The sequence below is a fragment of the Ciconia boyciana genome, chromosome 26, assembly GCF_034638445.1.
Source record: "Ciconia boyciana chromosome 26, ASM3463844v1, whole genome shotgun sequence".
Lineage (NCBI taxonomy): Eukaryota > Metazoa > Chordata > Aves > Ciconiiformes > Ciconiidae > Ciconia > Ciconia boyciana.
Window position 1 is genome coordinate 3100051 of NC_132959.1, and position 14732 is coordinate 3114782.

At 57.0% G+C, this 14732-nt stretch overlaps 1 protein-coding gene across 4 annotated transcripts in view; it reads left to right on the plus strand.

Annotated features, from left to right (window-relative positions):
- SNX27 (sorting nexin 27) overlaps positions 1-14732 on the plus strand; it is a 35422-nt gene that overhangs the window by 18480 nt on the left and 2210 nt on the right. For 2 of the 4 annotated variants that reach the window (XM_072846664.1, XM_072846667.1), the window contains 9 exons: positions 77-181; positions 1281-1359; positions 3448-3611; positions 4839-4928; positions 7276-7425; positions 7784-7912; positions 8170-8229; positions 10144-10206; positions 11896-14727. In XM_072846664.1, the coding sequence (XP_072702765.1) occupies positions 77-181; positions 1281-1359; positions 3448-3611; positions 4839-4928; positions 7276-7425; positions 7784-7912; positions 8170-8229; positions 10144-10206; positions 11896-12003 (948 nt within the window). In that variant the 3' untranslated portion in view covers positions 12004-14727. Of the gene's footprint in view, positions 1-76; positions 182-1280; positions 1360-3447; positions 3612-4838; positions 4929-7275; positions 7426-7783; positions 7913-8169; positions 8230-10143; positions 10207-11895; positions 14728-14732 lie in introns of those variants that run through there. The other 2 variants (XM_072846665.1, XM_072846666.1) reach the window with 2 other exon arrangements.

Here is a 14732-nt window from a genome sequence, read left to right on the forward strand (position 1 = left end):
GCAATAAATAGTCCGTAGAGCTTGGGGCTCAGTTCGTGTGATGCTGATTTCTGTCCTCTCTTCCTCCCTCCTTCAGAATTACAACGGCGTCTCGGACGTGGAGCTCCGAGTAGCATTACCAGATATAACAACAGTGACAGTCAGAGTCAAAAAGAACAGCACTACAGACCAGGTGTACCAGGTGAGCTACCTTTTTTTTTTGCCTTGACTGGAAGGTTAACGTGATTCGGACATTAACCGAGGCCCTGTGGGCACCCACTCGCTCCTCTGGAGTGCAGGCGGGCATCAGTGACGCTGCTTTGCTGTAGCAGAGAGGACAGGGACGCTAGAGAACTCTAACCCTACGCTGTGCTGAAGCAGCGTTTTCGCTGGCAGGCTTGGCTGCAAGGACAGAGTCATTGCTGAATTAATTTTCACTGATAATATCTTAAAGCTGGCGGATGGCTCTAAGCACTAGACAGATTGTGTGTTATGGCTTGCAGTGGCTGCGGTGGAGGAGTTGGATCCAAGAGCTGCCTGCAGCCAACACAGGAGTCTCACCGCGTGGCAGGACAGCAAGTCGAATATTATGGGTAGTGACTCTTTTGGGGAATCCTCTGGCCAGATTACAGGTTTGCGAGTGGCCGGAGGCCCAGCGCTTTAAGTGGAAGACTAAGGGCAACTGACTTCAGCCAGCAGTGCTGGTTGAAAAGTGGAAGCTGTTGAATTAGGAGGAATAAGATGATGTGGGGGAGACCCTTTTTGAAAGGGGAAACTAAAAATGTTGCAGCAAGCGAGGGAGCCAGAGGGTTGCGAAAGAGCAGGAGCTCCAGATCTGCACGGCAGGGTCCTGCAGATGGGATTCGCAGTACGTCCCTGTGTTTGGGGGACAGCCTGTTGAATTTCACGTCGCCTCCGCCGAGGTCTGTGAGTTTTGGCTGTGGTACTGGCGTGCAGGACTGAAGCGTTGTTGGAGAAAACTCCTAGGGGAGGTGTGCATGCCTCTCCTATTAGGAACTGAAGCTGGAGGCATCAGAAGAAAAGATGACCTAATTGTCAGCCACGGTGGCACTGAAAATCTAGCGCAGTTTACAGGAAAGTGAAAGCAGGAGAGTCTAAGCCCTTGCTTAAGAAAACATCTGGTTTTACTGGAAGAGTAAAATTCAGGTTTTCCTGGTGACTAACACCTCGGGTTAGGGAATACTTGGGAGTAACCTGTATGAAGCCAGCCGTGCCCTGGAGCGGGACGGAGAGCTGCTGGCTCCTGTTCTCACCCGTTTTCCCGTTCGGTTGCTCTTCAGGCTGTGGCTGCGAAAGTCGGAATGGACAGTATTACCGCAAACTACTTCGCCTTGTTTGAAGTGATCAATCACTCCTTTGGTAAGTCTTTTAATCCCCTCGGTGCTGACGGTGCCGAGGAGAAAGCTCTGCAGTGCTAGCAGAGCCCGGTGGCGCTCTCATTTGGGTCTTATCTCTACTCGCAAAATCAGGAGCCCCCGGGAGGAATCGGGCAGGCACAGTAGGCTCTGATAATGAGGAGCCCTCAAAGTTTGATGGCTTTTTTTGCTGCCACTTGACTTTCCCTTTCTTAAGCAGTTCAAGGAGATGAGCTTTTTGTTAAACTGAGAGATGCATTTTACTTTAGTTCAAAGGGTCCAGCGAGCTTAGAAAAAGTAGGCAGCATCGCTGCAATGCAGCCATCTCTGGAGAGGGGGGCGCTGGCAGCGTCTTGGGACGGATTTTTTCCTTTTCCTTTGCTGGAAAGGAAAGCGGATCGAGGGCGCGCTCAGTCTGTACGCACGTAGGTGTGGGTCAGTGTCCAGGTCCTGGAGGGGATGTGCTGCAAGCTGCATTGTAGCTTCTCATCTCTCCTTCCGTGGTTAAGTCCTGATGGTATTTGAGGCTTGGCTGTGGGATTCTGGGCGATCGTTTTGGCACTTAAGTAATTGCCATCCTTACAGGCTTAGCGCGTGCTGGGGTCTCTTGGCTGCTGTTCACATCCCTGGCCACAGCAATCTCTGATTTCACCCAGCTTCGTGTTGGGTTCGCTGAAGCTGTAGAGAGGCCAAAATGTCGTGGTTATGCCACAAAATGGGTTTAGTGGTTGGTTTGTGTTTTATTTTTTCCCTGTGCTGGGTTTTAAGCTAAGTGTGTTTCTCATTCCCAGCTGGGTACCTTCATTTCTGGATTGTCATCTCTACGTGCCTCAAACTCATCCTGTTGTTACGGCACGCTGCCTTGTAGGAAGAGATTTCTAGGGCTGCTCCTCGTGCTCACAAGATTCTGGCTGAACAGCCGGGGCAATTTTTAGCTACTTAAAGCCCTCCTAAAATGACTCATCTCACAGAACAGGCTAGGTTTGCATTCAGATGCTGACCCTGGGGCAGCCAAGATTACAGTCTCCTGTAAAACTGTTGGCATCGCAGAACTGCCTCTGCCACGGGGTTTGTGGTCACTTTTTGAGGGTTACCGGGTGCTGGTGTGTCAGAGCAGGACACGGACGTAGCGAGGGAAGACCAGGGCCGGAGGGTTGACGTGCTTTGAGATTGCCAAGGCCGGGCAGGGCTGTGCAGGGAGCCTCGAGCGGGAATACCTGCTCTTGGGAGACGGGACGTTGCAGCGCGCTGGCACAGTCTCATGCAGGAAATTTTTACAGTGCCAGACTCTAACTGGAGCTATTAATTCCTCATTCCTGTGAATGCTGCACTTGTCAAACTGCGCTGGAAAGTAAAAACTCCAGTTAACCTTTGTGGCTTGTGCTTTCTGGACGCTCACCGTGAGCATCGACATTTATTCCCGTCTGGATACACTCCATTTAATTTCTCTGGAAACCATAAGCTCCGTCAGCAGTAAGATAGTGACCGTATCCCTACCTGATGAAGGAGACATACTGGCACTCGCCTTTTTTTGTCCCATCATAGCTGGGTAGAGCAGATTTGAACACAGTAAATGTCTCAACAGGGGCTCGCTGGTGGCCCAGCTTCTCCAGCTTGGCTGAGCAATGCAGCAGGTTTTGTCTGGGCTCCGGTGGCAGCCTGCGAGGACGGGGGGGACCTTCTCCAGTCCCGCCACGCCGTGGGGACAGTGCACAGGTCCAGGGCACTGTGATCCTAAGGCTTAGGCGGGGTGGACCTCCCTGTGCGCGGCAGGGGATGGCGTCAGGCTGTTGTGCTGATGCTCGAGAGCCGCGCTGAGCTCTCTGACGGCCGAGAGGAGTTCAGTCTCACGCAGATTCCTGCCTGTGCACTAGGGGACCAGCGTGGTCCAACACTGTGGAAGCAGGTATTGAAAAAAGCTGGATGCGGTCAGGGAGGAGAGGAAGGGGCCTTGGAGCAGAGCTGGGGTCCCGATCCCAGCTGGCTCGGCTAAAGGGCATCGCCGCTGTTGATTTGTACAGCAGGTCACAGATGATGCTGCTGACACGGTGTGGGGCTGTGTGCTTACCTCGATGTCTTGTGCATTTTCCAGTGCGCAAACTGGCGCCCAACGAATTCCCCCACAAACTCTACGTGCAGAACTACACCTCGGCGGTGCCGGGAACGTGCCTGACCATCCGAAAATGGCTCTTCACTACAGAGGAGGAGGTTCTTCTCAATGACAACGACCTGGCAGTCACCTACTTCTTCCATCAGGTAGGTGCCCAAGAGCTGTAATTTGTTACTGGAGGTAAGGCAACACAAGTGCCTGGCTCCCAGAACCGCTCCAAACACCACCATCCTCTGGCGTACTGGCACAGAGTGTGAAATTGAGGGCCAGTCCTGCTTGGGTAACTTCTAGGAGTAGAAGTCCACGGCTGGGTGAATTGGGAGCACTGTGGTGAACTTGTGGCCAAGTCCCAGTCGGACCGGGAGGCAGGGCTTCTGCCACGCTCATTGCGGGGAAGTCGCCTTCCCAGAGCGAGCTAAAAGGCTGCTGGGAGGCTGCGCTCCTTGGGCCAGATATGTTTTCCTCAGTTCTGTGTGTTGTCAGTGACGATGTCTGTGGCCAGCTGGGGAACAGACTTCTCCCCGTTCACCCCAAGGAAAAGGGACGTTTCTGCCTGTGATTTCGCTTTATGCAGATTCTCTGGGATGAAGTGAGTCCCAGAAGAGCCACGTTCTCCCATTGCCTGTATAAAGCCAGTCTAGGATGACCAGCTCAGAGGTAGATAACTGCAAAGTTCAGGAAGATGAATCCTGCTCTGTCTCAACCACCAAAAATGCTGTGCCAACGCTCTCTGAACTGGGCCTGTACCAGCCTCTGCTACAAATCGAAATAAAAATAGTAGTTGATAAATTCTTTGATCTCCTAGACTGGCTCTTTACTGGCTGGCGGTTTTACAAGGCGCTTTGTGACAGGGCAGGAGTCCTTGCTGGAGTGCGCAGCTGAGGAGCGAAAGTAAGGGGCCGTGTACCTGCTCAGTCCTGAAGGAAAAACACGTTTTCATGCCAACATTCCAGCAGCACAGCGGGTAGAAGCCAGCACTGCTCTGCTGGAGACGGCTGTGTCTGGAGTGGAAGGGTGGTACCAGCCTGTCCTTGCCTGTGGCTGAAGGCAGAAGCAGAATTCCCGGTACCAGCGTTTCCAGATCCATCCTCTTTTGCCAGGGGACGTTCTTCCAAAGTCCTCCTAGACGCCTAGGCATCTGTATTCTCCCCAAGGCAGTCAGAGGCTCGTGGCAGGAGTCAGCGAGTGCGGAGAACCACCCCTCTGAGCCTGGCCGTACACTGCCTCTCTGGTACACTGGTCACCTGGGGCTGTGAATTTGGGTGGCTGTTCAAAGCAGCCTCGGGGCCAGCCAGGGAAGGCAAAGCATCGTGACTCAGTGAAGAGATCCTCTAGTCTGACCTCCTGGGTTTCCTTTCCCTTTTTCTGTTTAGGCTGTTGACGATGTCAAGAAAGGCTACATCAAAGCAGAGGAGAAGTCCTACCAGTTACAGAAGCTGTATGAGCAGAGAAAGATGGTCATGGTGAGTTACCCTACCTCTCCTGTTTGCTCTCCTTCCTGTTTGCAATGCTGTGTCTGGAAAGGAGACGCTGGCCCAGGTTGCCCAGAGAAGTTGTGGATGCCTCATCACTGGAAACGTTCAGGGTCGGGTTGGACGGGGCTCTGAGCAACCTGACCTAGGGAAAGATGTCCCTGCGCATGGCAGCGGGGTTGGACGAGGTGATCTTTGAAGGTCCCTCCCAACCCAAACCGTTCTACGCACACAGCCTTGAAAAACACATCTTACCTGGAAAGCAGTAACCATAGAGAGCTGCGGGGGCGTGGGCTTAGCACAGGATTGGCAGGGCGTGCAGACGCGCAGGAACGCCAGGCGCAGGGCTGGGCCGTGCCCGAGGGTCGGCTGCTGCACGAAGCAAAACCGCCCCTTGTGCCTGGCGCATTTGAACAGCGGCTTGTCCTTGGCAAGATCACCCGTTGGCTCGGCTCCAAACAAGGCAGCGATAAAACCCTGTGGGTTATTGCCAGTGTTGAAAGGTGAGGTGCTTAACGTGTGGTGTAGCAATCCTCCACCTGCAGCCCTTCGGGGTGGCTGTTTCTTCCTAGTAATTGAGAAGCAAAGGTCTCTTTCTGCCTCCGAGATGGTGGTGCTGGGCTGGCCAAGGGAGGGCTGGGTCCTGACCCGCTCATAATGCGAGTTGTTGCCCCCTCTGTGCCTTAGTTTCTTTTTTTTTTTGGTCCAGCAGAAGTTTTCCCGGATTGCAAATCCTGTGTCAGAGCTCGCTGTCTGGTCAGGGACTTTCTGCCTCTTAGCACTTTGCCCAGGAAATGCTTGGGGGCTTGGTACGACTCGATGAGCCTGCCTGGCTTGGACGTGGGGGAGCGAAGGGGATGCCCTGAGCTCATCTGCCAGACACAAGCTTGGCTTGAAGATCAAACAGCAGAAGAATCTGACTTGTAAATAACTTCCTGGGTTGCTCGGGGCTGCTGGTACCGAGTGAACGCAGGCTGCCCTTTCCCTGACTCGCTGCACCCCGCCTGCGTTCTCGTGGCCGGCTTGGCTGCTCTCGAAGAGCACCGGCCTTGGGAATCCCCTTCTCCGGTTTGGCTGGTCTTGGTCGGGCCGCTCCTCAAAGCCCGTTTGACTGCGGTAGTTCTCAGAGGTCCCTGCTGGGTGACCAGCTCGGGATGGACCCTGGAAGGGTCACCTGAAATGCTAAGCCAAGAAGGTTAATTATTAACTAATGATAAGGGTCAGTAAATAGACGCTTCCTCCTGTGGGTTGTCTCATGGCTCTCTTGTTTCTGCTTGTCTCGCTGGCTTTCTAATGGCCAAAGAAAGATCTGAATCTTTGGAAAGGGTATATCCCAGCATATACATATATATACACATATATATACCCACACACAGAGATGTACACCAGGTGCAGTAGGGCCCTGGTCTAGCAGGAGGTCAAGAAGACAACGTCTGCGTACCAAAGAGCCTATGAAGTCAAAAGCGCTTCATCCTCTGCCTCCCCCCACCTTACTAAGGGTCCTGCCTGGAGCACAACGCTCGAGAATTTGGCCCCTTCCTCCGGTCTGGATGTGGCTTGTTCCTGGGTTAAAAAGTCGCTTCAGACTTTGCTGTAGTTCTGCCCTGCGTAAACCTTTCTCGTGCAACGAGGGGTTGCAGGGCTCGGGAGCACCAGCCCCTGGAGAAGCTCCTGGCTTCTCCCAGGTCCCGAGCTGTGACTCTGAGCTCCCAGCGCTTCGGTGTCCTCACAGTGCTGCTTTGTGTGGGCTACGCTCAGAAGGAAATAGCCAAAATACCTCTTTGGACCTTTTCATGAGTTGTAGCATTTGCATCAAAGGACTCCAAGAAACCTGGATCCCACGTCTGCCCGACAGCCTCTTTTTCTGGTCTCATCTCCAGCTGTAACGATCAGGAGGATGGCTCTAGCGAGAGCGGTGCTTTCGGTCCTGGGGCTGCTTTAGCTGTTTGCTCAGATCCGTACCCTTCCCGGGGGGAGCACGGTCACGCTGATCGGCGCCTCCGGCTGCACCGGCTCTCCTGGAAAGAGCTTTTGGCGTTCGAGGCCACGAGGAGCTCTGTGCGCGTCTGTACCTGGATGGATCCACGTTTTGGGGAGGGGAGTTGAGCAGCTGGAGGGGTCTCCTTCCTTCCCCCGGCACAGCCCTGCTGCCTGTGGGTTTTCGGTTTCCTTTGGAGGGGATCCAGCCTCCCTGGGCTGGGGCAGAGCCAGGGATTTCCAAGGGGGGGAATTAGCACTAGAGCGTGCGAGAGGTGGAGGCGATGTGAGAAGCGGAGGGATGCAGGGGTCCCCTTCCCTTCATCCAAACAAGCTAACGCCTGCGGCTTTCTCCCTGCAGTATTTAAACATGTTACGGACGTGCGAGGGTTACAACGAGATCATCTTCCCCCATTGCTCCTGTGACTCTCGGCGGAAGGGACATGTCATCACAGCCATCAGCATTAAGCACTTTAAACTCCACGCCTGCACAGAGGAGGGCCAGCTGGAGGTAAGGGGGTTTCTGCCATGAGGTCCTGGGGCGCTGGGCTCAGCCCCTGGCCTCCAGCTCGGCTTTGCACCAGCACCGTGTCCGCGAAGCTCTGGGGCTCAGGACTGCTGCTGAGAGGCGTCCGAAGGGATTTTGGCAGTGGTTGGGAGCGCAGGGGTTTGTCTGGCTGCTCTGTGGGTGTTAGCATGTGTTTCCACTGCTGCTTCCTCGGCTCATACCCGTCTCTGCAGCAAGGCTGTCCGAGGCATCCTCATTCCCCCTTCGCGTGGCTTCGCTTTTGCCCCCTGATCTGCCTTAAACCTCCCCTTCCCGGCAGTCTGCTGGGCTCTGGCCTCACCTGGGTTTCATCTTGCTTCAGAACCAGGTAATAGCATTCGAATGGGACGAAATGCAGCGGTGGGACACGGACGAAGAGGGAATGGCATTTTGTTTTGAATACGCGCGAGGAGAGAAGAAACCCCGATGGGTTAAAATCTTCACCCCCTATGTAAGTACTCCCGTTCTTTGCAGATTTGCTGAGGAAGAGCCCAGAGCCTGCTTGCTTTCCCTCTAGAAACTGGAGGAGCACCCTGTGCTCCAGCTTTTGGGGTGGGAGGAGATGCAGGGGCCGGTGGCCACCAGGAGGAGCCCGCAGCACGGGGAGCTCTGGGCAGGCAACCAGCGCCAGACTCCCTCCGGCTGGAAGCCAGGGCGGCTGGCTGGGGCTGCTGGCTGCTCTGAGAGGTGCCTGCTTTCTCTTTGCAGTTCAACTACATGCACGAGTGCTTCGAACGGGTTTTCTGCGAGCTCAAGTGGAGGAAGGAGGTAAGAACCTGTAACTGCAGGGAGACGGCTTCACCTTGTACCGGAGGCTTTTAGTGGCGAGCGTTTCCGCCTGGTCCTCAACAGCAGCTTGTACGGGGAGTAATCGGACGCTGAGAGGAGAGATACCGGGTCTCCAGGGAGCGCGGCGGTAGACCGGCTGGCTTTCAAAGGCCCAGGCTCTGTAGGTGGAGGGTGTTTCACGTTGCAGCTGGAGCAAGGAGCTCCCAGTGCTGGGAAAGCCTCACGCAGGCGTGACTGACCAGGATAAGCAGGTCCCAGGCTGTGTGACTGCGGCCGGTCGCTCCCTGGTGTCTGCTGTCGAATGCAGATGGCAAAACGTCCATCCTCCGGAGAGATTATGCAGGTTGCTGAATTATTCAGAAAGGGTTGTGAGAGCCTCCGGCGAAAAGCTGCTGAGAAGTACAGAGAGGTTTTGGGGTTGGTATTTTGGTTTTTTGGTGTTTTTTTTTTTTTCCTTCTGAATCCCAGCCGGAGATGCCTGCTCAGCCTTCTCCTGTCGAAGCTGCGCTTAGACCTGGCTCTGAGCCCTGGGTGGGGAAATGCACGGGAGCCAGCCCACCCTGCTGCCTTCATCCCCGCTGCTGTGCTTTCCCTGTCCTCTCCTCCGACTTGAGGGAGACATTTTATCACCTTGCATCCATCCGCTGCTCCTCCTTGGGGTTGCCCCACATCTGTTGTTCCCCGGGGACTGCTCCCATCAGTTTTGCTTGCAGGAAGGAGGCAGAGAGCAGCTAGAAAAGCTGCATGCAGTCAGCTTGCTCGGCCGGCCCCGGGGTGCTCTGGCCCAGGTTCACCCTGTGTGTGGCTACCGAATTACCATCCTGTGTCTCTGCTGTCCCAGAGGTGTTGCTCTCCCTTGCCGGGTCAGAGATAAGCAACCGTTGGAGGTTGGAGCCTCTCTTGTTGCCCTTGATCTGATCAGTGCTGTTGGCGTCAGCCCTCCAGTTTCCGCTTTTTTCTGCCAGGTGATGGATTTGGGTGCCTGAAACAGGGCTTAAATGCGGCAAGTCTGGAATGGTGATCCAAGAAAATCTGCCCTGCAGCTGCCTGCTCCTAAATGGGAACGATCCCTCCCTCTTTCCTTACCTGGAAGTTCCCTGCCTGCTGGGCACCGGCCCGTGGCAGGGGTGTTGGTGCTCGTCCTCGCCGTGGCTGGGATCCAGGGCTGGCACCGCGCTGGGTGTGGGAGGCGTGTTGGAGATGTGCAGAGAGCGCAGGGTCTGGACGGTGGCAGACCTGCTCGCTGGAGGATGTAACAGCAGGATGGAGGAGTATAAACCTGGAAGAGTTTTCCAGGAAATAAGAAAACGGGATTCTTGGCTTGCCTTAGCTTGAGGGGTGGAAGCTGAACCAAAGACTTGCAGGCAGGCAGGGGCGAGGAGACCTCCTGGTGCTGGGCTGTGCTCGAATCTGCGGAGTCCCAGATCAGCCCTTTTATCCGGTGGACGATTGCAGGAGCAGCGGGCAGGAGCACCCCTGCAGCCCGGACCCGCTCTGTCCCGGCCCTGAGCCTTGTAGGAGGGAGGCTGAGAGGCTCGATAGCGTGTGGTTACACAGTCCAGCTTCGTAAAGCACCCAACGCTCCCCGTGCACCACGTGCAGAGCCGAGGAACTCAGCTCTGGGGTTTGTGTTCCCAGCTGGAGGTGACATCTCTGTCCCTCGTAGGAACAAATCTTTGTGGCTTTCATTTTGTTTCATGAAGTAGAAGCTGCCCGAGTGGGTTGTCTGGCTGCTTCTCCGAATCCCAGCTCCCCGTGTCCGACGTCCGTGGAACACCCCGGATCCCGTCCCGATGCTCTCCCAGCTGCTCCGACACCAGCTGTTCGGTCTCCTCCTGTCCCCCCGGCTCTGCATTTTTATTTATACCCTTTTTATTTTTTTCCCTTGTAAAGGTGGAGGAGGAAGCAACAGACAAGGATAACAAGAACTGCAGTAAAGACAATATGTGCAGCAAGGTAATTGGGCTGAAAACAAACAGCATCTGTGCTCTCTGAGCCAGTCTGGCTGCTCTGCTGCGGATGTAGTGTCTCTCCTGCTTCTCTGCTCCAGTTCCTGTTAGCGTAGGACAGTGTCCTTTCATAGCGGCTTCTCCTTGGAGGGAACCCGCAAAGTAAAATACCCTACTGCTGCTTTTCATGGGATAGAGATGGCTTTGCGCTTCTTTCTGACGGTAGAAACACGTGGTCCTGACTTGGCCGTCTCCTGGACTCTGCCAATCTTTGGATGACCCGGAATATGACGCTGCAGCTGATGGCTGAGATCCGAGCCGCGGCTCCCTTTGCCTCCCCAGAGGAGAGGGAACGGGCGCAGTTGTAAAGGGGACAAACACTTTGGCTCTGCATTCTTTTAAAGGACCAAAGACGTGATCCTGCAAGCCGCAGGCTAGTGGCGTGTGGTTTTTCTCTGTTGTTGTTCTGCAGTGGTGGAGCAGAGACCTTTAGGGACTGACAAATGCTGTTCGCAGTGCTGCTTTAATAGCAAGGAGCAAACCCACTTGTGTTGTAGCACCTTCTAAATGCACGCCTCTCCTCCTGCTGCTCTCTGCCCGGCCGTTGTCGCATTCAGCCCTGACAAGATTTAAAGCTAAACACCTGAAACTGCTTCAAGATGTTCCGGGAAGCATCCGTGAACGTTGCCTGCCTGTCTCTAGGATATCCCCTTGTAGGCTTTTATCCCAGCACCTTTGCCGTGGCGTAAGCACGGACAAGGCTTGCAGAGAGCCATCTCATGCTGTAATGCCCTGGCGCGGTGGTGTGTGGCAGGAGCTGCAGCCTCTGCAGATGCCTCTCTGCAAGCCGGAGGCTGGGAGCATCCTCGGCGGGGATGCAGACGTGCCGTTCTGCCACCGTGGACCCAGCGCTTTGCTGTACTCCCACTTCAAATTTGACTTCTTTGCTCAGGCATCGGAAATAGCTGCAGGTTATTTGACTTGTAAGAGAGAAAGCGCAGTTGTGTGGACTGAGGCTGAAAGTTGTTAACCCCAGCGGTACCGGTAGGTGCTTCTCTCGGGTAGGAGTTGTGTTGTGTTGGCTAGAAAGCGTTGGACATCAAAGAGGGCGAGAGCCCCTGTCTGACTGAACAGAAAGCTGTAGTAGACGGTGTGGGATGTCTCACCCGTTCAGGAAAGAGCCGTGAAACGCGGGGGTGTGGGAGCCTCCCGCCCTGTGTAATACTTCCTCTGCCAAACAGATCCTGCACGATAACGCTCCCCGCGATCGCGCTGGGGTAAACCCTCTAGTCCCAAAACACCGAGTGTGTGCTGCATGGGGTGTCTTTGAGGAAGAACAGGCACAGGTTTTGTGTGCACAGTCATGCGTGTGTTCCTGTATTGCCCCTTCAAACGTAAAAGCGGGTGTTTGATGTCTTCTCTACAAAGCCCGGAGACACCAAGAGGGATTTGCTCGTGCTGCTCGCAGGTGAAGGGGGCGGCTCTGCAGAAGCAGCCGCAGCTCGCCTTAGCCCCCCTTCTCCTCGCTCAGGGCCAGCCCCCAGCAAGGGACCGAGGATTGTCTGGCTCTGGAAATTAAACGGCCTCGCTCGGCAGCGGGCTGGAGCGGGGGAGCTGGTGGAAGGGGAAGAGCTGTGCCCAGAGCTGCTGGCTCCCAGGGACTGCTTAAAACTTGTCCCTTGCTTATCCCCAGCAGCAAGCGAACCGGTTTCCCTCCAGGGAGGAGGAGGAGGAGGAGGCAGCGAGGGCAGCAGACCTCCCTGGGAGGATTTGTTGCAATCGACACAGCCCTGCCAAGGAGTGAGCCGCGCACCAGGCTCTGGGCTTCACGCTGCAGCCTTTGAACGCGGCAAAAGCAGCCTCTGCCATCGCGTCTCCCCTCCCCAGGCCCCGCGCCTCGCCGCAGCCTCGGCACCGATCGAGCCACGGGGAGCGATGGGAGCCGAGCGGCCACGGCTCGTGTGCCAGCCCGGCCCGCGCGGGCGCAGGAACCGGCTGTGGGTTGTGCTGGGCTCGGTTCTGCTTCCTGCCGGGGCCGCTGCTCGAGGGCTCGTCAAGGAGCGGCTCGCAGCGCTTGCTGAGCATCGCCTCTTCCCCGCAGCCCGTGACGTCTCTTCCTGGGGCCGCAATAATGGATCTGGAAATGGAAACCAGGGGAATTGCTTTTCCTTCCCTCTTAAATGGGTTGTTCCTCAGTACTAAACATCCCATTACTTCCCTGCCAGGGAAATAGATTTTTCTCCCATGCAATTTACACACGTCTGCATCATTTCGCTCGGTATAATGAGAGAAGCCCTTGGCTGCAGCTCCGGGTGCTGTGTCCCCCGGGGTGTGCCCTGGGGATCACCGCCGCAGCTCCCACCGCCCCCAAACCTCCCTTCGGGGCACGGTGCATCCCCCCAGTGCTACCTATTCCTACCGCTGCCATCACCAGCGTTAGGGGAGGGAGGGTTGATTCCAGAGCAGGAGTATTTCTGACCGGTCCCTTGGTAATTTTCTCTCCCCGGTGTAAAATAAAAAGATTGATGGAATTTGGCAGACACTTTACAGATATATTTAGTGCTCTGTAAACTGCTGACTTGCCTCCCAAACCGCAGATGCTGGCTGATAATGCTGGGTGTGCTCAGGAAGAGAGGGTTTGAGGCTTAGTCGATCTGCCATCTCGCCGAGAAATAAAGCCCAGCTCTTAGTCGGACCCTCGTGGTTCCCCGCTGCGTGGGCCGGGCACTAAGGGGACGTGGTGGCCCTGTTGTGTCCCTTCTCAGGAGGGAGCTGAGGTGTGCACAGCTCCGTGGAGGCGGCGGCGGCTGGCTTGCTGCAGGTGACAAGCTCCGTTTGGGGACGTTGGGGTGGCTCAGACCTTGTAGGTGAAGTTGTGGGAGGGAGACTGTGCCGCGGGGAGGAGGGCAGTCACCGGTGACCCCCGTGACCAAGCCGGGGCAGGGGGGACACGGGGAAACAGCTCCGTCCTCCTTTTGTGAGCTGCTGCTCGGCGTGGGTTAGCTCTTGCAAGCGTAATTTGGGTTATTTGCAGCCTCTGGCCCTTTTCTAGAGGGAGGGATGCTTGTGGAGCTGGGAGAGCACGGGGCTTCCTGGGGGGATCCGTCCAATTCCCAGGGCTGCTCCTGGCCTCTTTCCTGCCCTCCTTTAATCTCCTGCTCGAGCTTCAGCCGTCGGGCTGAGCCACTTTCCTGCGGGGCATTATTTGCCTTCTCATCTGGCTGTCACGGCCCCACGTGCACGGGGATTCGTGAGTACCGGAGAGCAGCGGGGACGTGCTGGATCGAGGGCTCCCAGCCAGCGCCGCGGCTCCCCGGAGCAGCAAACCCCAGGCAGGAGCTCCCTGGTGGGTCTGAACCCTCAGCTCACCCACCGGGGCGTTCCCCCCCTCAAATGCGACGGGCGTCCTCGTGCTCGGCGCATCCCCCCCGGCATCCCGGCATCCGCTGGGACCGCTCCAGCGCTGGCTGGGTGAAGGTGTCGCGGGGAAGCCAGAGGCTGCGGTGGGGCAGCCGGGAGGGTGTCCGGCCGCCTGGTGTGGTGCGGAGGTGGGCAGAGCAGGCTGGTTAAATCACGGTGGAGCTGCTCAGAGCTGAAACACCCAAGGGTAACACCGGTGCAGCCCCCCAGGAGGACGGAAGCGGGGCTGGTGGTGGGGATTTCTGCGCGGGCGGGGGGCACTTCAGCAGCTCTGAGGCCGGCAGCGGAGATGGGGTCCCGCACCGAGGACACGGGAGCACGCACGTGGGATGCAGCGGGACCATCCCTCGCCTTTTGGGATCTTCTCCCATCCGGGATCGGAGCCAGCCCGGAGAAGGAGGGCGGCAAAATCATCCCAGCTCGGCTTGACCTGAGCCTCGGCTCCCCCGAGCCACCCTTCCCAAAACCTGCTGCAAATCCCCGCCTGGGAGCAGCGGCCCAAATCCCCTCTGCTCCTCCGCGGCCTGCCCTTCCCCAGCTCTCGCCCCCCGCTTGAGCCAAGGCGTCCGCTCCGTGGGAGCCCTCGGCGCAGGGAAGGCTCGCGGCCGTGCGTGCCGGACGGATCCTCTCCGCTCCCGGTCATCGGCCGGGAGCTCGCAGCAAGCCGGGACGCGGGAGCGGGGGACCCAAGCCGGGATGTGCCGTGCGTTGGTACCGGGAGGGCTCCTGGCTCCCGGAGCACCACCTTGGGGTGAACCTTGGCGATTTAGGATGTGGTTTGGCTGCGAGCCCCTTCCCGCGGGAGCCGGCTCCTTGCCCTGCCGGCTCCCCGAGCCGCCTCGGGCGCAGCCCGGGGGTCATCACCGGCGGGGTCGAGGGCTGTCGGGGTGGAGAGGGGCTCGGGGCAGGCACTTCGTGCGGCGTCCGTGGTGGGGCCGGGAGCGGTCCCAGCCGTCCCCGGGCTCTCGCGCTTGGGCTGGGGACAGGCAGACCCCCCCGGTCACCCCGGGTCCCTTCTGCTCTCGCAGGGCTGCAGCGTGGCTTGGCAGGAGAGGCGAACGCAGCTCTTCCCGAGTGACGTCGCGCTTTTAACGTCCCTTTTCTTCTCTTTCA